Raw genomic sequence first — 25,743 nt, forward strand, 5'->3', positions numbered from 1 at the left:
GGGGTTGAAAATATCATTCATAATTTTTTGAAATTCAGAAGGGACATTTTTCAAATCAAAAGGCATATCATTCCATTCATATTGATCAAACGGAACATTGAAAGCAGTCCTATAAGTATGCTCTTTAAAAATTTAAATTTTTCAATATCCGGATTTTAAATCGAATTTTGAAAATATATTGGCATCATATAATCTAGATAGCGAATACTTTTATGGTAAATATATAATAGATCTGAACTATTCAACATAGATATGAAGCTTTTGGAATAGATATGTGAGAAACAAGTACTAAAAGTACTAGACTTGAAGAGGTAGATATACCTCAAAACCTTGATTTGTTAAACAGATGGATAATTCCTAAAGTTTCTATTAAAACCATTTATGATTATGGTTGGTTTGATAAACTTTCTTCAAAACAATTGATAAAAACGACTGAACAGTCTTTGGCGTTAAATTCTTCTTAACAAACTATTCGTCTGTTAAACAAACACGATATTGATTTATATAAATATCATTATCAACCATTAATCCTTAAAGGGTTACCAGAGATATTTTTGGCAGCTCTTAGGGATGCTAGAAATCTGAATTTTAGACAGTCTCTGATGGGTTCGATTGAATCTACTGTGGCCTATGGTCCAGTATATTTTAATACTCAACCCAATCTGCAGCTATCTCTTTCTGATGTTAATATTCTTGATGCTTTAACTTTAAATGTGAAAACGCATGGTTATAATTATGTGCCTGGTTCTGAACTTATATGTTTATCTTATAGGATTTATTTTAAATTATTGTCCACATTGAATCCTCGATATAAATTATACGATACATCGGATCAGACCATATAGGTAGAAACCAATTTTGCAAAGTCGAAGGTCACCACTAGGAGACCTATTAAGTGGGAAGAAATTAATTTCCCAATGACTTGGACATTAAATTCGTATTTCGTATTTTGTATACTGTATTCCATATTTCGTATCTTTTATATATTGTTGTTGTTATTGTTGTTATTTTTATTACGCATTTCTATGGTACTAATATATCATCTCCTATTGCTTTTTTGAGCCTAGGGTCTCCTGGAAACAGCCTCTCTACCCTTCGGGGTAGGGGTAAGGTCTGTGTACATATTACTCTCCCCAGACCCCACTTGTGGGATTATACTGGGTCGTTGTTGTTGTTGGACATTAAATTCGGTTATATCCCCAAGTCAGATCACCAATGACTTGTCTAACAGTGAATTTTCTCATGTTGCTCAAAATCCGGATAGTAGGATTTGTATTCAATTTGATGATAAGTCTACTATTTATAATAGACATTCATTTTCTAATCATAGACTTGTACATGCTATTCAATATATTTTCCCTGTTGAACCAGTCTATGGTCCAGCTCGCAATCGTGCAGCCTCTTTACACACTATCACTACTAAATTTAGTGATAAGCCTGTTGAAAGGTTAAAGTTAACCCTCAAACCAATATTGTTCTAGACAATGATAATGTTTCTGATAAGGATATTCCTTCTGCATCCGAAATGGATTTCAACCCCAACGAGATTTAATGATTTCACACCAAATTGATTTTAGCCCAGGTTCTGGGGCAAGAAAATATATTCAAAAGGAATTTTTTAGTAATAAATGGAGTCAGTTTAAAACTTGATTTTTTTATGCTTATAGCAAAGATGATTTGAATAGTATTTCTCAGGAGTTTTACAAAACTTGTGCTTTGCATAATCAAATTTGTTCCCTGGTTTATAACTACTTATTTACCTCTTTATATAAAGGTTTTAGAAAGATCTCATAAAGATGGGAGTGGTAATATTACTAAAGTCATTTACCCTCCTCAAACACCCTTTATTTTGCCTAATAATATAGGTATCACATTCGCTGCTTTTCAAAAATTTGTTGATGAAAATGTCGCAGCAATTAGTATCGCTGAGATCAATAAATTGATTTCTCAAAACAATTATTTGGGTTTATATGTAAAAAATTTGGGAGAACATATCAGTTCTCTTGACAAAAAACTTGATGATTTGACTGTTTTGATAAAAGAAATGAGTACTAACAAAGGAACAATGGATATTGCCTCTACTTCGGGAAGCAAACCAATTGATCAAACTGTTCTTACTCATGTTCAAAGACCTCCTGAGGTTCGGGATTTTAAATTCAAATCTCTTGATGACTTAGCAGAACTACTTGATAAAAAGCTTTCTGGTTTAAATATTAGACCAATTGATTTATCACAAAATTTTGCTAATAAAATTGAGACTGTTTCTAATTATAAAAATGAAACGTGGTCAGAGTTTAATGAACTCAAGGGTTTAATTAAAGCCAATAGTAAGTATGCTGACAAACCCAGAATGCAAACTTACTACTATTCCCGTCTTACTCCTCAAGATGTTTTGATAGAGGAACGAGATTGGAATCAGGCTAATACGTCTTACAGTGGTTCCAAAATTTATGAATGGAATCTTGATGGCTTAACTAATAGACATTTAACTATTCTTGTACATATAATGCTTATGTACTCAACTATCTATAAAAATATTAAAAATACAGAAAGAACTAATTGCAAAATAATTATTGCAGGCTTTACTGACCAACTTCGTGGTTGGTGAGATAACTATTTATCCACTGAAGAAAAAGCCTCGGTTATTAATGTTATATCCACTGACGAGGGAGTTGATAACTTAGGCATGACTCTAGTAAAAAATAGAGAAGATGTTGTTTATACCCTTGTCCTTACAATTCTAGAATATTTCAATGGTAGATTTACTAATCAGCATGAGACTGTCCGTACTCTGTTAAATGGGCTTAGATGTAAGACCCTTAGTGAATTTAGATAGTACAAAGATACCTTTATGAGTAGGGTTATGGAATTACCCGAAAATAAATATGAACATTAGAAAGCTAAGTTTATAGATGGTCTTCCCTCCTTATTTGCTGAGAGAGTTAGAAAAGCTTTAAGGGGTAGTTACAATGAAATTCTGTATAAGAATTATACCTATGGTAAGCTTATAGGAGTTTGTACACAAGAAGGATTAAACTTGTGTAATGAGCTGAAACTATCCAGTCAACTTAAGATAGATAAGCTTAAAGAGAAATCTCAATTAGGAGATTTTTGTACCCAGTTCGGTCTACTCGGAACTTCCACCCATAGTAAGAAGAAGAAGAGTAGATATCGTAGATATCCTAACTCAGATAGCCCGTATAAGAAAAAGAGGTCTATATATAGATCTAAGGAAGAACGTGATGTTAGAAAAGCTCATTGTAAATCTACTAGATTTGCGAAGAAAAGATCTAAGAGAGATCTTGCTGACATTAAGTGCTATAAGTGCGGAAAATTTGGTCATATTGCTCCAAATTGCAAGCTTCAAAAGTTGAAGACCTTAGAGCTAGATGACGAGTTACGTGATAAGGTCTATAGTTTGTTATACACTTCGGAATCAAAATCTGATTATTATTCTGAGACTGAATCTGAAGATGAAGTTGATTTATTTGATTTATCTGATAGTGATAAAATTATTGATAATACTTGCACAACTTGCAAATGTGATATTTGTACTTGTGATGATGATGAATTTTATAAATTGCAATCACAATTTGAATATTTGAATATGAAAACTATTACATCTGATGATGTAATAGATCTTTTAAAGGAAGTTACTGATGAAAAACTACGTGAAAAAATTATTAATTTGGCTACAAGTTCAAGTTCTAGTAGTTTAAAACCTTTTGAAAAATTAAAAAATGAATTTGAATATTTTGCGCCTTATTCTTTGTCTGAAATTAATAAACACATTCATAAGACAAATACGCCAAGCAGAGATGCTTCTTTTGATGATTTAAAGGTCGAAATTGAAAATTTGAAAAGAGATATTAAGTCTCTTAAACAGAATCAAATGATTTGTGATCACTGGATTACTCAAATTGAGAAAAATAATTCTCTACCTGAATTTTCGACTAAAGGAATTTCTGAATTTTCTAATGACAAAGGAAAAGAAATTTCTGATAGTAAAAATCTGACTGATGAAAATTCTGACATGTTTTTAGGTATGATGCAAATTGTTACTGCTCACAGATGGTACATTAAATGTACTATTTTGATTGATAATAATTTTTCTATAACTGATATAGCCATGATTGATAGTGGAACAGATGTAAGTTGCATCCAAGAAGGACTTATTCCTACTAAATATTTTCAAAAAACCACTCATTTGGTAAAATCTACTTATGGTCATGCTTTAGATATAGAGTATAAGCTATCGAATACTCATATCTGCCAAAATAAAGTCTGTATTCCTCACTTCTTCTTTTTGGTAAAAAATCAGTTATACCCTCCAATTATACTTGTAACTCCTTTTATTAATGCTATCTATCCTTTTACTCACATAGACTCAAATGGTTTTATTAATACTTTGATTAATATGAAGCATAGACACTTGGATTCCTTGCAATTAGAAGTATTGAGTATAAATATATTAGATACTTTACAATCTGCTAAAGTTTAGCAGAAGATTAAATTAATTGCAGAACAAATGGTTGTTGATATTTGTGCCGATCATCCTAGTGCCTTTTGGAATCGGAAAAGGCATATTGTCACTCTTCCTTATGAAGATAACTTCTCCGAGGATGATATTCCTACTAAATCTCGACCTTGCTAGATGAACCCTGAATTGGTCGAATTCTGCAAAAAGGAAATTGATAGTTTGTTACAAAAGAGTTTGATAAAACCCTCAAAATCTCCTTGGTCTTGTTCTGCATTCTATGTAAACAATGCTACAGATAAGGAACGTGGCGTTCCTAAGTTAGTCATAAATTATAAACCTTTGAATAGATATTTGAAATGGATTAGATATCTTATCCCCAATAAAAGGGATTTGCTATCTAGATTATATGACGCCAATATATTTTCAAAATTCGATTTAAAATTTGGATATTAGCAAATTCAAATGTTTAAAGAGCTTACTTATAGGACTGTTTTCAATGTTCCATTTGACCAATATGAATGGAATGTTATGCCATTTGGTTTGAAAAACGCCCATTCTGAATTTCAAAAAATTATGAATGATATTTTCAACCCCTACCTGGATTTTATCATCGTTTATATTGATGATATATTAATATTTTCTAAAACCTTTGAGATGCATATTTAGCATCTTGATATTTTCAAAAAAATTATTATACAAAATGGTTTAGTTATTTCTAAACAGAAAATGAGTTTATTTCAAATTGATGTTCGATTTTTAGGTCATAATATTTGTCAGGGAAAGATTACTCCTATACAAAGATCGATTGATTTTGCATCAAAATTTCCTAATGTTATTACTAACATGACTCAATTACAGAGATTTTTGGGTAGTTTAAATTACATTTCTCCTTTTTATAAGAGTTTATCTCGAGATTTAGCCCCTCTGTATGATAGGCTGAAAAAGAATTATAAGCAGCCTTGGACTGACCAACATACTATGCTAGCCAAAAATATTAAGCAACGTGTTAAGTCTTTACCTTGCTTGACTCTTGCTAACCCTGCATGGCAGAAGATTATTGAGACAGATGCGTCCAATATTGGCTATGGTGGGATTTTGAAACAAGTAAATCCCAACAATAACTGTGAATATCTGATAAGATTTCACTTAGGAAAATGGGCTGAAGCCTAGAAAAAATATGCTACTGTGGCTCATGAGATGTTGACCATTGTTAAATGTGTTTTGAAATTTCAAGACGACTTATATAATCAAAAGTTTTTGATAAAAACTGATGCCCAGTCTGTTAAGTATATGTTTAACAAAGATTTTAAACATGATGCTTCAAAATTAATATTTGCTAAATGGCAAGCCCAACTAGCGCCTTTTGATTTCGAAATTCTGTACAAAAAAGGAATTGATAATTCTCTTCCGGATTTTTTATCCCGAGAATACTTAGATTAATTATGAATTTCTACACAAATTTTCTCGATGAAAAATTATTAATCATTATTCTTAAAGTGGTTAAGTTAATAGAGACTTACAAAGTCTCATCATTGAAACAATCATAGATAGTATGGTTGCAGATGAATTTTCTATTCATGATTATTCTGAAGAAATCAGAGATGATATGCGAGAATATTTCTTTTCTGAATAAACCGGCTTGTTATCTGTGCATGATGGACCCTTCGTGGGCCACCAGAGGCAGAGGTAGAGGAAAAGGATGAAGATCATCCTCCTCCTTTTATTGGGATATGATATCTAATCCATTTCAAATATCTATTCAAGGTTTATAATTTATGACTAACCTAGGAACGCCATGTTCTTTCTCTGCAACATTGTTTACATAAAATGCAGAACAAGACCAAGGAGATTTTGAGGGTTTTATCAAACCCTTTTGTAACAAACATGAAGACAGATCCCAAGACTAAAGTGTTATATGGACAAGAACTCCTGGATTCTATTCAAGAAAAAATCCAAGATTATTCAACCAGTCCTCAAAAGAAGATGATCGATGATAACTCGATCAAACACATCGCCAGAAGGATCTCAGTGCAAGAAGGAGATAAAACTGAAATGATAAATCAGTACTTAGAAGAAGTAAAAAGAAATTTGCTTCAATATTTAAATCAATATGAGAGATCCGACACTTCGATGCGAAGTGAAACAAGCGGAGATGATATCGTAGAAGATGATTCATAGCCTGTGCAACCAGAAATAATATTATCTTGCAAAACCATAGATAAGGTGGAAGATTTCCTCCAACAAATGAAAGGATTGGACGAAAGAGGACCATGATTATCTGATAAGATTACTGAAGACCCCACATCAACAGTAGATACACTGTATACATAGTAGATACTCTGTATACAGAGTAAATATATTGTTTAAGGGACCCATATAAGGGACCCACTTTACTGTACATAGATTCTTTATGTTTTTTTTCTTCTATAAGTAGGATCCTCCTCTCATTTAGAAGAGGCATCAGAAAAACTCCCTCCCTCTCTTCAATTCATCTCTCTAAGGGGTCGTTTGGTAGGGTGCATAAGAATAATGCTGAATATGGTGTATTAGTAATGTTGGTATTAGTTATGCTTGCATTAGTTATGCTGATATTAGTTATGCTTACATATTTATTATCCATTGTTTGGTTTGATGTATTAAAGCATTGTGCAATTTCTAAAAGAATTGTTTGTTTACAAAAATACCCTCAAAATTAGTCCATCACAACTTTCTAAATGAAACATATGTTGAGAAATATTTTTATCGCAAAAAGTTTTAAAAAAATTATTTAATTTGTCTACCTATATGTAAAATAGAACTAAATATTTATTTATAAAAAAAGAAATATGCTAAGTATTTATTTATTTACTAGGGCTATAATTTCATATCTCACTATTTGGATTATTTTAAACTTCCATCAATATAATAACTAGCATATTGTAATCAAGCATAAATGTTGAAGGACAATTTTATCTTTAACTAAGCTAACACATGCATTAAAATCCATTGCATTGCTAATACCATTGTTTTCTATGCATTAGTTATGCATAGGATAATACCAAATAGGATGTATAACTAATGCTTGCATAACTAATGCATAGGTTCAAAATGTCTACCAAACAATGTATTATTAATACACAAAGCTAATACATGCACTATTTTATCTAATGCATCCTACCAAACGACCCCTAACTGTAAATCTCTCTTTCTATTGTAAGTATTCCTTTGAAGCAAATAAAGATTTTCAGTTCATCTTCAAGCCTTGCGTCCCGGCCTTAAAAGGTATTTGTTTATTTTATCTTTTTAGTATTTTAATTACTTTGTTTCCCTCCCCAGCCGTGACTATGTCCGGCTAAACAAATTCATATCTATATTGAAGATCTAACTTCTCTTGCACATTAACCATGAAAGATCCAGACTCTATCAAAATATAAAAGAATTTTAATATAGTTTCTTGTCTTGGTTCCAAGATGGTGGTACAGTCAACTCTGGTACTATTCTTATTGGCTTTACCTTAGTAGTTCCGTCTAGCCAACTATGACTCTAAAGCCCGTTGAAGTTGTTAAAAGGGCGTTCTCTTTCACAGTTAGAACCGCTAGATACATGAGCTCAATAAAAGTATGTATCAGACCTAGACAGGCCCCTTGCTTGGGTAAAAGGATATCTCCTTCCATACAGTCATTAAAGCTATAATAAAATTCTCGTATATTTGGAATCTTTACTGGTCGTGCGGATTACCGCCAACCTTTAAAGGTACTAAAACAACTAGATCTGGATGGCTGTGCGGACGACCGCCCGCGTACCCGGTCCTGGTGCAGATGGTATATAATATAATATTTATTTATTTATATTATACATTAATATATAAAGAATATACATATTTCGGTTATTATCTAGGAAGATGACTATACATATATTTCACTAAGTATATACTTGAGCGTTAAATTTCAAATGCATTGTTGAATTTTTATGTCTAAAAGAATATAAGTATAATTATATATTATAGCCACTCTACAAAATAATAATCAACAAAATATTTTTTTCTATACTAATGCATAATATATATATTTTATGCATATATAATTATTTTGGCCGATCGGTCAAATGTATAGCTTGCCTAATATTCTTCCTAAATACATTAGTTAGCGGTATTGATGAAAGTCTTTTAACACAATATGTGCATGTTAAATTCCCATATTCCTCCTGTAATAAATTTTTTGAAGAACAAGCTATTAAATAAAAGGATTTTTATAAATTCATATTCTAGTATTCCTCCTTTCTTGCGATTCTTCCGTCTAAAAAGAAGAAATAAAATCCTCTCCCCCCCCTAACCCCCTCTCCATTTTTTAAAATTTTCTTTTCCTTTTCTTGCTCCTACTTCTTAATAATTGCGAATTTTAATTTGAATATAGCATATAAGTAAGATTCCATTATTATATTAATTTGTCAATTATGACGGGTAGATATTTGGATTAATTTAATAGATATCGCACCTCGGCCAAAGTGAGTAACCCAAGTGGCTAAGCAAACTTCTATAAGTTGACTTTCCTTTCCTGCTCTCCCTCATTTAGGTTTCTCCTAAAAACCTTTCTTCCTTTTTCTCCTGTATCGAATCGATCCTCTGGTAAGCTTCATTATCATCTTAATTAATCTGTTTTACGTAGTATCTTTCCCTTAACAAAGTTATAATTATGATCTAGTTTCTCTTTTGACTAATTTTTTGATCAAATTGAGATGATCGGACAAAAATTTATGTTTTTTTTTTGTTGACCCAGCTTAGATAATAGTATAAAGAATCAATTTTTGGGGGAAATCTGAAATTTTTGCGGCTGAAATTTATGCTTCTGTAAACAGCTTTTGTACTTGTGCATTGTGTCTAATATATTAATGTGGGTAGGACGATTTTGAGAATCAAAATTGAAATGGGATACTTATCATTCTGTTACCACTTACGTGTTGTTTGAACACTAGAAGATAAATTGTTTTTGTAAATATTTGTGACATTGCAGATAAACCTTTTTTTATGTTGTTGGCTATTTGCTTCTTTAACCTTATAAGTTGATGTCAAATTATGCTCACTTAGAGCTTCAATTTTGTCTAATAAAATTTTGATATCTTTGTCCCCCTTGCCCCCTCCTTGGTAGTGTTCTTCGGGTGGGTCATCGGCATATACATTTATCTATTCTTTGGATATCCTCAGCTATATAGAAAAGGTTGTGGTGGGAAGTGAAACTGTCTATTTCTTTGTTTTTTGTTTTCTATAGTCTTCCAGATTTTGAGGTGTTGTCGTGTCTCGCTATAATTTTTGCTTTTGTTTTCAGCTCTGTATGGAGTAACATGCTTTAACTCGAACTTATTCTGGAAAATCAAACATTTAAATGTTTTGTTATGCTAACTAAGTTTTAGACTCGTTAATGACAAAGGAGAGTGCATTCCAGTTGAAGAGTAATTGACTCATTGTCATGTGTCATGCAGTGCTAAGCATGGGTACTACATATGGAACCTATTTAACTGCACTGTGTTTGTTGCTTCTTTTATCCCCTATGGCGTTTTCTGTATCAAATGATGGACTGATCAGAGTTGGAATTAAGAAGAGGAAGTTGGATCAGATCAACCAGGCTTTTGGTGGTATTGATTCTAATGGAGCAAATTCTGCAAGAACTTATCATCTTGTCGGAAATATAGGAGATTCAGATACTGATATTGTTGCACTAAAGAACTACTTGGATGCTCAGTATTTTGGTGAGATTTGCATTGGATCACCACCTCAAAAGTTCACTGTGATCTTTGATACCGGAAGTTCTAATCTTTGGGTGCCCTCTGCAAGATGTTATTTTTCAGTGAGTAACCATATACTGTTGTTATTGCTGATGCAAATGCTTGTTTCCATATCTTGACGAAGACTTATGTCAATTTTATCTGATGCAGCTTGCTTGTTATTTGCACCCCAAGTACAAGTCAAGTCATTCCAGTACCTACAAAAAGAATGGTAATATAGATGCTAGTTTTGCACCTTTCTAGTCTGTTTCACATTATCCTTACTGCCGTTAGAATCCAATATGCGATTTTGTGTTTATTTGTTGGAGTATATGTATTTATTTGTTGATTGAGTGTGTGCGGTAATTTCTTTTCGTTTAATGAAGGTCGTTCTGATAATAAAAAGTTATCTTTAATTTTTTAAATTGACCTGATCAACAATTCTGTTAGGCTGAGGTGTCATGAAAATATTGTCTCTTGGGAATATCAGACGAATTTTAATGCCAGAAATAAAGAAAAGTCAAATTTGAACGCTGTGGATGTGCATGTAAATTGTATGTGCATAAAATTGTTGTGCCTATATTTTACTCGCAGTTAACTGCATGGCATAGCATGCCAAAGTTCTAGGAGAGGATTTTTCTCAAATGCTTTTCTTTTAGCATTGGTCAGACACTAATACAGTTAGTCTGAGTTTCCACCTATATTTTAAAAAAGGAGCTTGCGAGACACCACCACCACCACCACCAACATATCCAGTATATTCCCACAAGTGGGGTCTGGGGAGGGTAGTGTGTAAGTAGACCTTACCTCTATATTGTGCAGGTAGAGAGACGGTTTGCTAGACACCATGTACCGTAAAAAAGTTGGTGAATTGGTGCCTTCCACGTCTCCAATGGTGAACATACTATCTTCATGTGTTAATATCCGATAAAATGATGGAAAACCATTAAATACTGTGAGAAAATCAAATGCTTGTCCTGTGACATGTCCTAATAGGATTAATTTTAACATATCGCTGTTATATAGGAGGACAGGTGAGAATCATCTCTTGGGGAGAGACTAAGTATTCAAGACTAAGATCTGGAATTATTGATAGTGTATTGGAAACGAAGACGAAGCTCTTTTCTTGTTGGCTATTTATTCTTGTGAACGCATGAAAGTTGTTTTTTCCTATTATCAATCAGTTTATTCTTGATACAGGCACATCTGCTGCAATTCGCTATGGAACTGGATCTATTTCTGGATACTTTAGCAATGACAATGTGAAAGTTGGTGATCTTATTGTCAAAGATCAGGTAAATATTGAACTGAAGCATTTTGCGTTGACTCCGTGAATTTCTTTTTTAACCTTCCCTTTGGGAGTAGGACTTTATTGAGGCAACTCGAGAACCAGGCATCACCTTTTTGGCTGCCAAGTTTGATGGTATTCTTGGTCTTGGATTTCAAGAGATATCTGTGGGGAAAGCCGTCCCCGTCTGGTATGTTATTCTTATATTTATGATAATTTTTTTTTCATTTCAAAAAATATTTATTAGTATAATTTTTTAGATTTGAATTTTAAGTTTGCTAGATTTTCTTATTTATGTCTTCAATTTCATGGTTGGTTCCTATTTACTTCTTTTGATCTGTTATGTCCTAAATTCTAGTCTTGCTTGATTCACCAAGTCCTGAGACATATATAATATACTCTCTAGGTACAATATGGTAAATCAAGGTCTTGTTAAGAAACCTATATTCTCTTTCTGGTTCAATCGGAATGCTCAAGAGGAAGAAGGGGGTGAACTTGTTTTCGGTGGAGTTGATCCCAACCATTTCAAGGGTAAACATACATATGTTCCTGTAACTCACAAAGGCTACTGGCAGGTAGATTTTCTAATTCATCTTCTAAAAATTTAACTGCACCTATGCTGTATACTTTTGTTTGGACTGATTAAAGTATGTCCTATTCTCAGTTTGATATGGGTGACGTACTCGTCGGTGGTGAAACAACTGGTATTTCTTCATTTGTTGGTCATGTTGTTGCCTGTGAATATTAATGATTCTGAATTTTCAGATCAAATATCTTCTTGTAGTCTGTGAAGCTAATATTCTGTTTTCTCCAGGGTTTTGTTCAGGTGGTTGTTCAGCAATTGCAGATTCTGGAACATCCTTATTGGCAGGACCAACAGTATGTATCTTGCTTGGTGAAAATATGATCAATAGGAATCAGAACCACACTTACAAATTATATTTGTTCTTCATGTCAAATATTGAAGCAGATAACATGCACATCTAAAAGAACTGCAACATTTTTTTGATGAGCAAACTGCAGCACTTTTTGTTCTTGTTTTTCCTTTTGAAACCTGAATTATCAAATTTGGTTGTGTAAAATCTGTCTTAATATTTTCGACATTTCTGATTGCTTCTATTTGGAGTGTCAATGGCTAGCTCGGTTTCCTCAAGTTTCTTTTAGACCTGCTAAAATGCCGGTCAAACCAGTAACCGAGTTGAACATTACAAATAACGGCATGGTCTTTACATCTTATGTAGTCCTAGAATTCCCAAATGATATTGACTGCTGTGTTCCAAAGAGCTTTATAAAATTCCAGGAGGTGTATTCTCACACCTGGATACATCCTCTTTTCTTTTTCCTCTGTTTGCAAAGAACAATAAGATGATTGAATTCTACGTTATTTCTTCTATCCATACACACTTCTTTACTGGATGAAGGTTGATAAATGGACCTTGGGCCTAACTCAACCGCAAAACCTAGCTCAAGAGATGAGGATTGTCCAAGTCCATATAAAGAGACCACCCATCCTCTTCATTGTCGATGTGGGACTCAACACCCCCTCTCACGCCCAGGACTAGACATCTGGAGCGTGAACAATTATGGGGGCCCAACATCAGAAAATCGGGATGGGTCCTGCTCTAATAACCATGATAAATGGACCTTGGGCCTAATTCAACCCCAAAAACTAGCTCAAGAGTCGAGGATTGCCAAATCCATATAAGGAGACCACCCATCCTCTTCATTGTCGATGTGGGACTCAACAAAGGTATTCAAAGCGTATGGGCTTAGTGACCTGATCAAGTAAATCAAGTTTTTGGGCATTTATGTGGGGCTCACTATTCGTAACCATGGCAATAGGAGTTTTGGGACCGTCTGACTTATTAACTTACTGCTGCTACATGGCTGTATTGCTGTTCAGTTTAAAGCATTGAGTTCTTGATGCATGTTGATTTCTTGCTTATGTCTGTAATAAATTCTCTTTCGGCATGCTTTCAAATAAACAAATGTTTGTCATTCATATTTTTTCAGACCATTATTACTCAAATTAATCATGCGATTGGAGCTTCAGGAGTCGTCAGCCAGGAGTGCAAGTCATTAGTTACTGAATATGGAAAAACCATATTGGATCTACTAGAATCAAAGGTATGACATCTGCTATTTCTTTCTATAATTTTTTTATATGTATCAGTAAGTTTTGCACAGGTAGCGTCAATCTATTGTCACAATTTCGGCTCTTACACGGATTTGGGTCTCTCGGGATGTAAGGCTTGTAACATCACCAATCACCATGTCAATTAATGTTTACGTTGCACTATTTTCAAGTGGTGTCGACTTATTATGGATCCACATATGATTCTTTAAGAAATATTGTTCGAAACAAGTTAGGCTTGTAACATCACCAATCACCATGTCAATTAATGTTTACGTTGCACTATTTTTAAGTGGTGTCGACTTATTATGTATCCACATATGATTCTTTAAGAAATATTGTTCGAAACAAGTTAGGGTTGGCGATATGATTCCTCACTTATTCATTTAAGCTTAACTCATATCATCATTATACCAAATTAAAAAAGTGAAAATTAAATTATAGTAGTAATAATAATAATGATATTGGAAGCAGTGTTTTAAAAGGCGTTTTTGGGGCGAGTCCTGGGCGAGGTGTACCAAAAATGCCCCGAGGTGATGGTGTGGAGCTAAAGTCTCAAGAGGCGTACGCCGAGCAATTCGGGGCGTACGCCCGGGCGTTTGATGCGTAAGCCCCAGAGATTTTTTCAAATTCAAGCAAAATTTGTTGAATAAGTCCTTCATATAATACCCAAATTCTCAAAAGTTAGCTTGGTAATTACTTAAAAGTTTTAAAAAGGAATTGGAATGTATTAAATTTAGAAGTCAAGACCTTTTTTATTGATTGAAGCCCTAATTCATGATTTTTTCAAATTCTTATCTTGTCCGCTAGTCTGCTAGTATCTTCCAAAAGCAACAAATATTCATTTGTTTTTTACAAATACAAAGATAACTCCATTCTCATTCATAACATCAAATTCAAATTGCAGGTTAGTCATCCTTTTTGTTCCTCCATATAGAAAACTTTATTCTTTTAGATTCAAGTTACTTGTGCTTGTAAGTAGCGTATAATAGATTGTTTTGGTTAGCGCGCGCGCACACACACACTTATATATAAAATATATATTTATTTATTTATTTATTTATAGTTTTCTTCAATTTTTATGTAATTTTAACTGCTTATAAATAGTTACTGTAATTATATTATTTTATAAAATATTTATTTATTGTTTTCTTCAATTTTTATGTAATTTTACCTAAATATTTATTGTAATTATATTATTTTATAAAATATTAAAAATTAAATACTTATGGGGCTTACGCCTCGCTGAGGCATATGTAAAACGCCTCGCCTTACGCTCACGCCTTTTAAAATATTGATTGGAAGTTCTCTAAAAGTAGTTATCAAAAGAAGTTCTCCAAATAGACTCAAGAAGGTTCTTGACGTGTCTGTTTCGTCCTCCCAGAATGCGTTTGTGGAAGGTAGGCAGATCTTGGATGCCACTTTGGTTGCAAATGAACTTGTAGACTCCAGAAGGAAAAATAGAGATCCCGGCTTACTATGCAAGTTGGACCTTGAGAAGGCTTTCGACCATGTCAATTGGGAGTTCCTGGATTTCATTATGATGCGGATGGGGTTTGGGGCAAGATGGAGGGGATGGATCAAGTTATGCCTGTGTGGTTTCTTTAGCAGCTCCGGGGGTCTCAGGCAAGGAAACCCCCTATCCCCCATGCTATTCATTCTAGTGATGGATGCTTTGAGTAAAATGATGGATCGAGCGGCGGGCAGAAGCTTCTTGAGAGGATTCTCAGCTCCGATCGGGGTGCCCAGTGCCCGAAGAGTCTCTCATTTGCTTTTTGCGGATGACACCCTTGTTTTCTGTGATGCCGATATGGACCAGTTAACCTACTTGAAGCAGGTCCTGTAGTGGTTTTAGCTAGTATCAGGTCTCAAAATCAATCTCGGCAAGTGTGAGATTTTCCCGGTGGGTGAGGTTGCTAACATCAATGCTTTGTCTTATGTTCTTAGATATAAGGTGAGCTCCTTTCCCACTACTTACCTGGGCCTCCCATTGGGTGCTTCGCATAAAGATACTACGGTTTGGAATCCAGTGATCGAAAGGGTTGAAAAAAGATTAGCAGGCTGGCAGAAACGGTACTTGTCAAAAGGCAGAAAGGAAGTGCTCATTAAAAGCACTTTATCGAGTATGCCCCACCTATTACTTGTCTCTGTTGCAAGCTCCTATGAGCATCACAGAAAAACTGGAGTGGCTTCAAAGGAATTTTCTTTGGGATGCAGCGGATGGAACTAGAAAGTATCATCTAGTGAATTGGCAGACAATCACTTCCCCAAAGAAGTGAGGTGGACTTGGAGTAAAAGATCTTAGGGTATTCAACAGAGCTTTGTTGGGGAAATGGCTGTGGAGATTCGGGGTAGAAGAGCATGCTCTATGGAGGGAGGTCATAGTAGAAAAAGTACGATTCCACGGGAGGGGGTTGGAGGACCAAGGCAATCACAACACCTTTCGGGTGTGGCATATGGAGGAGCATCATGAAGAATTGAGAATCCTTCAGTGGCAACATCTCTTAAAGGGTGGGAGATGGAAGGAGAATTAGCTTTTGGAATCATAGGTGGTGTGGAGAGGATACTCTGAGGATCTCCTTCCCCCACGTCTTCAGAGTTTCAATGTCGTTAGAGTTTCAAACCAGAAGGAATTGATGGTCAAACAGATTCGTAAAGAGCATGTAGGGGGTAGTATGAGACCTCTCATTTAGAAGGAACATGCAAGATTAGGAGATTGCGGAGCTCTAAGATTTATTGACACTGCTATATGGGTAAGACAGGCCTCACACATCTTGTGATTCTTGGAGATGGGGTTTGCGTGGCGATGGTCTGTTCACCGTAAAGTCCTTTTACCAGAGTATGTTGGTGAGAGAGGAGGCCTCATTCCCATACTCCTCGATCTGGATTCCTAAGGCGCCCACGAAGGTGTGCTTTTTTGCATGGCTAGCGGCGAAGGGAGTGATTTTGACTGCTGAGAATCTGCGAAAGAGGGGAATTACACTTGTTAGTTGGTGCTATATGTGTAAAAGCTCAGGGGAAGAAGTTGATCATCTTTTGTTGCATTGCCCTGTGTCCTCGGCTTTGTGGAGGGCGATCTGAACCTTTTTTGGTGTTCAATGGGTGATGCCAAGCACTGTAAAGGAAATGCTATATAGCTGGGCCGGTTTCCGTAGAAGAAGAAAGCAAAAGGCGTGGAAGTTCGCCCCGTTAGATCTCATGTGGATAGTTTGGGGGAGAGAAATAGGAGAGCTTTTGAGGGGATTGAGTCTCCTTTTTCACATCTTAAGAATAGTCTTTTATCTTTGATCGCTTTTTGGTGCACTCATATAGCCCCTATTTGTATAGAAGATTGGGCGTCTTTTGTAGAGAATCATGTTCTGTTGTAAATTCTCTACTTTTTGGTATACTTCTTGTATACGGGAGTTCTCTCCCTTTTGATTAATACAATTTACCTTATCAAAAAAAAAAAAGTTCTCCAAAAGTCTAAAACTATTCCAAACTAGGAGATATCATATGTGTGGATCTTATTCTTCCGTTGTATCCTATCTTTAGCCAAGTCTGCATTGATTCTAAGGATTTATAGGTCTTTCGATACAACTTCTTTCCATTTGATTTTAGGTCCATCTCTGTATCTCGCCCCTTTTCAAAACCTTCGCTCATCATAGTTCCACATCTAAGCACCGATGCCTCTGTAAGGAAACACAAGGCATGGCCAAACCATCTCAAGCGGCGTTCTCTCATTTCATCCTCAATGCGTGCTACTTGCACCTTCTAGCGAATGCCAATTCAAGAGGAATCCTCTTAATATATATGTGGATTTTTATTTTAATGGAATCCAAGAGCTCTTGACCCTATTTATCCACGGAAGAAAAAACCCCGGTCATTAATGCTATAGCCACTGATGAGGGAGTTGATAACTTAGGCATGACTCTAGTAAAAAATAGAGAAGATGCTGTTTATACCCTTGTCCTTACAATTCTAGAACATTTCAATGGTAGATTTACCAATCAGCATGAGATTGTCCGTACTCTGCTAAATGGGCTTAGAGTAAGACCCTTAGTGAATTTAGATAGTGCAAAGATACCTTTATGAGTAGGGTTATGGAATTACCCGAAAATAAATATGAGCATTGGAAAGCTAAGTTTATAGATGACCTTCCCTTCTTATTTTCTAAGGGAGTAAGAAAAGCATTAAGGGGTAGTTACGGTGAAATTCTGTATAAGAATTATACCTATGACAAACTTATAGGAGTTTGTACACAAGAAGGATTAGACTTGTGTAATGAGCTGAAACTATCTAGACAGCTTAAAATAGATAAGCTTAAAGAAAAATCTCAATTAGGAGAAGGGTGTGCATTCCCCAATAAATGCAGCAAAATCTACTGTATCGGATAATGATACAGCTAGTCCGGTTCAAACGATGACCAGTAAAGACACATCAAATCCGTTTATGGCTGTCACTTTGCCAAAAAGTGAAGATGAAGGTTCATCAAGACGAAGACTACCTAGAACATTAACACAAGGAGAAACATTAAAAAAGAAGGGTATAATTCGTAAAAAGAAAAAAATGAGAAAATAGAAAACATAATTAAACTAACATTAGAAAATTTCTTTCAAGAAAAAGAAGAACAAGATAAACATATGATTAAAAATTCTAGTCCTAATCCAAGTCCAGAAAGGTCTCAAAGCTCAGGGGAAGATGATAATTACGAAGATGAAAACCACCTAAATTATCAAGATGCTCAAGATCCATACGAAGATGATTCAGGAATGAGTTTTGATTCAATAGCTCTACATAATTTAGACACGTAGAAGGAAGCAAGGTCTCAGTCAAAAGCAATTGAGAGCAGCAAAAACAAAGAAAGAGCAATAATGTTGGTATCCCACTAGGCGTGTCAATGCGAAAGATAATTAGAACTGACATAAAGGAAGAAGTGGCATAAAGAAAAGAAGACGTGACATAAAGAAAAAAAGAAATGACATAAAGAAAAGAAGATGTGACAAAAGGTAGTGCTGGTGGTGCTACAAGACAAGCTGAATTTTTGAGTGGAAGAAAAAGCTACAAGCACTAAGGGAATCTCTGCTCAAGCCATGTGAAGATGGGGCCCAATGAAGTACCCTACAAGGCTGGACAGATAATATTCTGTGATCATTGCTCATTAATGACAGAAGCCTTCAAACGAATAAACCAAAAGAATGAAATCCTGGCACAAGAAAAAGCAATACTTATGGAGCAAGTGAAGGTACTAGAACAGAGAGTACATGCATTAAGATTTGAATTGACACAATCCCAGACTCAAGTTATTTCTCAACAAGACACAGAGATGAGCAGTCCAAAACAGAGTTCTCCATCTCAAGAAAAAATGGATGAGAAAGGTGTGCATTCCCCAATGAATGCAGCAAAATCTACTGTATCGGATGATGATACAGCTAGTCCGGTTCAAATGGTGACCGGTAAAGACACATCAAATCCGTTTATGGCTGTCACTTTGCCAAAAAGTGAAGATGAAGGTTCACCAGTCCTCAAAAGAAAATGATCGATGATAACTCGGTCAAACATATTGCCAGAAGAATCTCGGTGCAAGAAGGAGATAAAACCAAAATGATTAACCAATACTTGGAAGAAGTGAAACAAAATTTACTCGAGTCTCTTAATATGAGAAATCTAACACTTCAATGCGAAGTGAAACAAGCGGCGATGATATCGCGGGACGATGATTCCCAGCCTATGCAACCAGAGAAGATATTATCTGGAAAAGCCATAGTCAAATCCGTTTCAAAAACTTAGCTATAAAAAGGGGAAGAAAGAAAAAGAGAAGCAAGATAGAAGTCCAAGAATGAACACTCCTAAGAAAGCCATCCAAACACCGGTCTTACATCTAAGCCCATTTAGCAGAGTATGGACAGTCTCATACTGACTGTTAGTCTACGGTTGTTTATAGCCCTTTATATATATATATATATATATATAAAGATATCTATTCCTATACTATAAGTGGGAATAACCAGGCAGCTCATGGTCAACATGTCTGCCTGGCATAACGATATTTCTGGAATTTCATAATTTATATACTTCAAGGTGTTGTACTTTCTGGCTTTATTTCTTGTACACTTGATAAGTTTGTTGGAAGTGTGGGGTCCATCTCAACTTTCCATGCCACTTGTTACTGCAGCATTTTAAAACTGCCACTTACCGTCTAAGTGGATCCCTCTTCGGTTGTTTCAATCCACACTTACTAATATTTTAGCTCTCTGTTTGTTCTATATTTTGGCTATGGTATGTTTTTTATTTTTCACATTCAATATTATGTACAAAGCTTTATTCTTTAACAAAAATATTTAAAAAAATCCATACGAAATAAAATCAAATAAAGGACTACATTTAATGCTCGTTTTACAGGTTTACATCTTACTTTTTAGATTATAGAATCAGGCTTCTGCTAATGGATTTATCTTCTCCCTTATGAGTAGGAGTAAAATATTCTGAATATTCCAAGAAAAGATTACAACTATGCAGAAATATTTCCATGGGCTAATAACTGTACTTACAAATGTCATTTTATTAAGCTAACTATATTTTTCCAAAATAAATGTTGCTTCGGGAAATTAAAACGATATTAGCTATGTTTTTCCAATTCTATTTTCGGTCTACTAAATTACCTACAGAGTATAATGAGCAATTTGACTGTGATATAAATATAACTTAATCAAATAAATCTTATAATTATTGTTTTATATGATTTTTTTATGAGCATAATTTTTTTTTAAAACAATAGTTATTTTAGACATGAAGTAATATTAAATGTGAATCTAATTATAGTTGTATTAGATAACATGACATTGCAACAAAAGAATATTGCAATGCTTATAAGTTATACGAAAATTTTATTACTCCGGCTAATTCGCACAACATGATCATGAGAAAACAAGCTCCTTTTAAATTTTAATTTTCAAGGTATAATTGAGACCAATGAATTCGGTCTAATTCTACCATACACATCTTTATGACTCCAATATTTAGATAATAGTGTTATTGGGCCCATGCTATCCCTCACTAGTATATATATATACACACACACATATATATATATATATATATACATATACACACACACACATATATATATATATATATATATATATATATATATGCATCCAAATTTCTTCACCAGGCACCGAACTGTCAAGTTATTAACTTTTTAAGCACTTACTGCATTTTGGTATTAGGATCTGAGTGCTGGTTTTCCTACCTATGCTTTACAGGCAGCGCCTCAGAAGATCTGCTCACAAATCGGTCTATGCTCTTCTGATGGTAGTCGGGATGTTAGGTGAGGTTAAACATATCTGCAGTTCAACATTTTGCATTTGAAATGATTGTAATCAGAAATGGTCAAGTATACACATTCTCTCATCAATCCATCACCATCTTTCTCTAGTGAATACTGTTAGAGAAAAAGTGAACAATTTATTGTTACTTAAGTTGCTGCAGGTTCAGCTTGCTGCCTGTTTCAACACATTGTCCTTGACTTCATTGGTGTATTACTGGACTAATTATTAATATATAATTCTATGTGCCAGCATGATCATTGAGAGTGTGGTGGACAAACACAATGGGGCTTCAAATGGCTTGGGTGATGAGATGTGCAGGGTTTGTGAGATGGCTGTGGTATGGATGCAAAACCAAATGAGACGAAATGAAACTGCAGATAGCATCTACAACTATGTTAATCAGGTGAGGTAGATTTTATGCATTATGCAAACTGATTGTTGGTTAATTAGGATCTCAAGGCTTTAGTAATTCCAACTGCAGCTTTGTGACCAATTGCCCAGTCCAATGGGAGAATCTGCAGTTGACTGCAGCAGCCTTGCTTCCATGCCTAATGTTTCCTTTACCATTGGTAATAAAACATTTGACCTGACGCCACAGCAGGTAATTATTCATTTGATTTACTGATACGGTTTCTATTATTTTAGATAGTTGCTTCACAGCAACTTCGTTATCAACAAGTCTCATAGATAGTCAATTCAGCCAATTGTTTTCAAGAAGAATGAGCAATCTTTAGATTTCCTTGTTTTGTCTATCATTGAACCAACTGATGCTTTTCCGAGTTTGATTTAACGCTAGGATGAAGGCTTTTACTGTTCCAGTTTTGTATATAGGTCTCAAAATAGAACACTCTTTGACAAATATTTAGCATAAGACATCACATTGACAAAGCGCAAATATGCAGATGGGTAACATTCTTTTTTTGTTTGTTTGTGTGTGTGTTTGTTACTGGGCAGTATGTCCTTCAAGTTGGGGAGGGGCCTGTTGCACAGTGCATCAGTGGATTTACAGCTTTAGATGTGCCTCCTCCTCGTGGACCCCTTTGGTAAGCCTCTCTTGCTTTTGCTCTGTGCTCTCACTACTCACTAGAATGGTTGATTGATGCCACAATAAGCAGCTTTCTATGCATCACCTCAAAGAAAATTAGTTGAACTTCCTCTGTTGCAATTTATGTGATGCACTTTATTTTTTGTCTATCCTGAAAAGAATGATACCTTTCTATATTTTGGAACAATTTAACTTTAAACATCTTACTTTATCCTTAATGAGATGATTTATAGCCACAAAAAAGGGGCTTGTTCAGACCACAAGTTTAAAAGGTTTGTTTTTCTTTTTTTCTTAAATTCCGTACCGAACGGAGGAATTATTTCTTATGAGATGATTTATAGCCACAAAAAAGGGGCTTGTTTAGACCACAAGTTTAAAAGGTTTGTCTTTCTTTTTTTCTTAAATTCCGTACCGAACGGAGGAATTATTTCTTTTAATTACCTCAATGTAAATCATTCTCTTCAAGCATCTATTGGTAACTTCTTAGTCTAGCGCTAAAATTCAAGTATTATTCTTTCAAATTGCTGCTCTGCAAAAGGTCTTTCCAAACTATTCTCAGTGCTGAGTATCTACATAATATTCGGACTCGAAACTGGATGAGAGTTTTGGATAACAATGTTTTCAGAAGTTAACATAGGGGCTCTCCTGCAATTCGCCTCGGGACGAGGCAACCTCCCGAGGGCAACCCATCCACGCTTTATGCTTTGTATTGTTCGTTATGCATGCCATAAAAAGTTAACTAATCATTTATATGATTTTCTTCTATACTCAAGAACCCTGGTGACTTGGAATATTAGTATACATATAATTATGCTTAAATAGTTAAATCTTTCTATGGATACTGGTTCATTTGACTTTGATACATCTGATAGAAGCTAGTTAGTCGATATAGTTGATACTCATTGAATGTCATGTGGTGCAGGATCTTGGGAGATGTTTTCATGGGTCACTACCACACTGTGTTTGACTATGGCAATTCGAGAGTTGGTTTTGCTGAGGCTGCTTGAGCGCCACTGTTTATCTCTGTGTTGACCCTCTTTACATATCACGTTATTTCAAATGAGACAATTGTTTTCCTTTAATATGTCTGCACTTGTAAATAAATAACTAAGCTTAAATCTTTTTACTGAATTTAAACACTAACAGCTGTTGTGTAATAACAATTACGTAATTGCTTGTGTTTCATAATTTCTGCTTAATTTTGACATTGTTAATTGTGCTGTAATTTGGTTCATATTTGGTATAAGGTGAAAACTTAACTGATGACTTAGGGTGTTTTCTGTTAAGTTAAATGTTTTCTTAGGCTGATGAAATAATTTCAGTTATGGTTTATTTAGGGTGTTTTCTGTATGAAGTTAAATGTTTTCTTAGGCGGATGAAATAATTTCAGTTATGGTTTTGCTTTAAATTGATGAAAATGTTTTCCAGAGGAAAAAGTTTACACCGAATGGGGGAAAACTCTGCAGTTATTTTATCTTTTGTTATATGTCTTGCTTCAGCAAACATGAAAGTAACATTGTCAATCTTTAGTGCTAGAAATTATCACCAATATATGATATCTGTCATATTCTTTGCATACTACTATTAAATAGTTACTTACCTGAAATACAAAAACACCAAAACGATTTAGAAAATTCTTGTGTAAGGTAAATGCTTTTAGCCTTTTACAAATGAATAGCTTTCATTGAAAACATTTTACGTTTCACCAAATACAAGTCAGTTGTCCAAAAATGGCATAAGTGAGAACTATAGCTTGTAAAAGTTGAGTACTTGGTTCACTGGCAGGCAGGTTAGTTTAGCCTTTGGCTGTCCAATGTGTCGATGCGGCCCATTCCGGTCCCGTCCCGGCTCACTTAGTCTTAACCGGGATTGGGCCTATAGTCAACGGGACATGGGCTGTCCATTTCATCTCGGTGGGCCGGCCCGTTGACGTCTTGTCCCGTCCTGTCAGCCCACGTGATTTTTTTTTGTTTTTGAAAAAGAGCCATTGGGCAACGACATTCCTTGCAAAATTAGTCGTTGCCAGTGGCTATAAACGGACATTCATTAGCGGATGACAACCTAGAGATTTCTGTCTTATTTGGAGATTGGATTAGTTAAGGAAAAAGAAATCTTGGTTTTGAAAAATTAACCACTAGAGAAGAAGAAGAATACAATATGAGATACTTAGCACTGGGAGTGATGACGACATGGAACTCATGGAACATTAATCAACATTGCCAATTCCAGAACAATGTCCGAAAGAAATTATAGATAAGTTACAACGAAGCTATATAGCAGCTTGCAAATATTAGTATGATTAGATTAGGTAAATTACAAGTCTATTATAATTACAAGTCTATTATAATTACTAAAATATTTCGTTACAAGTCTTTGTTTTAATATTTTGTAATTCTTTACTTAGTTTCTTTATAATTTATTAAGTTTTAAGTTTATTAAATAAGTCAAAAAACTAGCCATTGCAAACTTTAAAAATTTAATCATTGTCAATTTTTTTAAAAATAACCGTTTCTAATTATAAATAATTAGCCATTGCCAAATTTAAAGCTTAAATAATTATTTTTTTATAAAAAAAGTCCCAATTAGGACCCACGAACTGTTCCGTCCCGTCCCATCTTGTTTGTTAGTGGGATGGGATGGGCCTATCGGGTTGTCCCGTTTATCCCTTACTTGTTTCATTTCCATTGTTAATAATATTGCACCATTAAATTATTCGTCTTGTTTCTTATTTATTCCAGTAGGGCCTTGACCTGACCTCTTCACACTCTATCGAGGTTAGGCTTGACACTTATTGTGTACCGTTGTGGTGTACTCATGCTACGTTTCTGCACATTTTTTTGTGCAGATCCAGATACCTCCTACCAGTCCAGGCATCAGTGAGCTGAGTTCATACTCGGAGACTTCAAGGTACACCTGTCGGCGTCCGCAGGTCTCGAAGTCACCTTCTATCTATTTCTATGCTTTCCTCCTTTTATTAGATACAATTGTATAGGATGACTATGATATCGTTGTAGAGCTCGTGACTCGATATCATCAGGTTTGGGAAAATTGTAAATGCTGAGATGTGGTGTTTCTTTATTAAAATTGCTGAGTATTCTTCTAATTATGATCAAAGTAGAAGAATTGTTTTGATAATGCCAAAGAATTTGTTTGATTCTCTGGGTTACAATACCAATTAGATTGATTTCTGACATATTCTCAGTTCTTTCTTGAGTAATTTTATGTTTTAAAAAAAATCAAATGATTCATGAATTATATTATTATTTCAAACCTTCTATGAAATAAAAAACTTAGTTTTTTTTTTTCAAACTAATCTTTTTGCAAGTTATTTCAGAACTAACTTTCAAATTCCCCACCTATATTTCAATAACTGCCACAAAAACTTCCATATATTTTAGAAATCAACTTGTTACAAGTACACACATTAGTACCTAAGCAAGCAGTATATTCAGTAAAATGCAGACATGAAAAAAGTTTATATACCAAAGAATTTTCTTTTTACTGTCACAAATATTATCTCTTGATTTTGAACTCATCTTTGATGCACGTCGTTCTGTTAAGAATCTGTTACCATAAATAATCAAACTAACTTAAGAAGTATAACCTGGTTCAAAATACTTCTATCACTGTTAAATGAAAGTACTCTATATATTAAAAAAGAAATAAACGTTGGTTAGCTTGCGCTTTACAACAAAATAGGTGGCTTATTTTGTTTGCAGAGTGAAAAGTGCAGTTTTGGTGCAATTAGTT

At 34.6% G+C, this 25,743-nt stretch overlaps 1 protein-coding gene across 1 annotated transcript; it reads left to right on the forward strand.

The window, feature by feature from the left end:
* The first annotated feature begins 8,960 nt into the window (after positions 1 to 8,960).
* LOC104216042 (cyprosin-like) lies at positions 8,961 to 23,192 on the forward strand. Its single transcript, XM_070150438.1, has 14 exons — positions 8,961 to 9,083; positions 9,935 to 10,299; positions 10,388 to 10,448; positions 11,417 to 11,511; positions 11,582 to 11,694; positions 11,911 to 12,079; positions 12,169 to 12,208; positions 12,319 to 12,383; positions 13,518 to 13,631; positions 20,883 to 20,947; positions 21,198 to 21,351; positions 21,430 to 21,549; positions 21,903 to 21,991; positions 22,916 to 23,192. The coding sequence occupies exons 2-14, from the start codon at positions 9,943 to 9,945 to the stop codon at positions 22,998 to 23,000; spliced, it is 1,527 nt and encodes a 508-aa protein (XP_070006539.1). The 5' UTR covers positions 8,961 to 9,083; positions 9,935 to 9,942; the 3' UTR covers positions 23,001 to 23,192.
* The last annotated feature ends 2,551 nt before the right edge of the window (positions 23,193 to 25,743 follow it).

Source organism: Nicotiana sylvestris, chromosome 7 (assembly GCF_000393655.2).
Source record: "Nicotiana sylvestris chromosome 7, ASM39365v2, whole genome shotgun sequence".
NCBI lineage: Eukaryota > Viridiplantae > Streptophyta > Magnoliopsida > Solanales > Solanaceae > Nicotiana > Nicotiana sylvestris.

Excerpts from the sequence above, each read along its gene's own strand:
- LOC104216042 (XM_070150438.1), top strand. The coding sequence starts at position 9,943 with ATGGGTACTACATATGGAACCTATTTAACTGCACTGTGTTTGTTGCTT. Across the intron at positions 11,695-11,910 it reads GGGAAAGCCGTCCCCGTCTG|GTACAATATGGTAAATCAAG; the intron begins GTATGTTATTCT and ends TATACTCTCTAG. Across the intron at positions 12,080-12,168 it reads CTCACAAAGGCTACTGGCAG|TTTGATATGGGTGACGTACT; the intron begins GTAGATTTTCTA and ends TCCTATTCTCAG.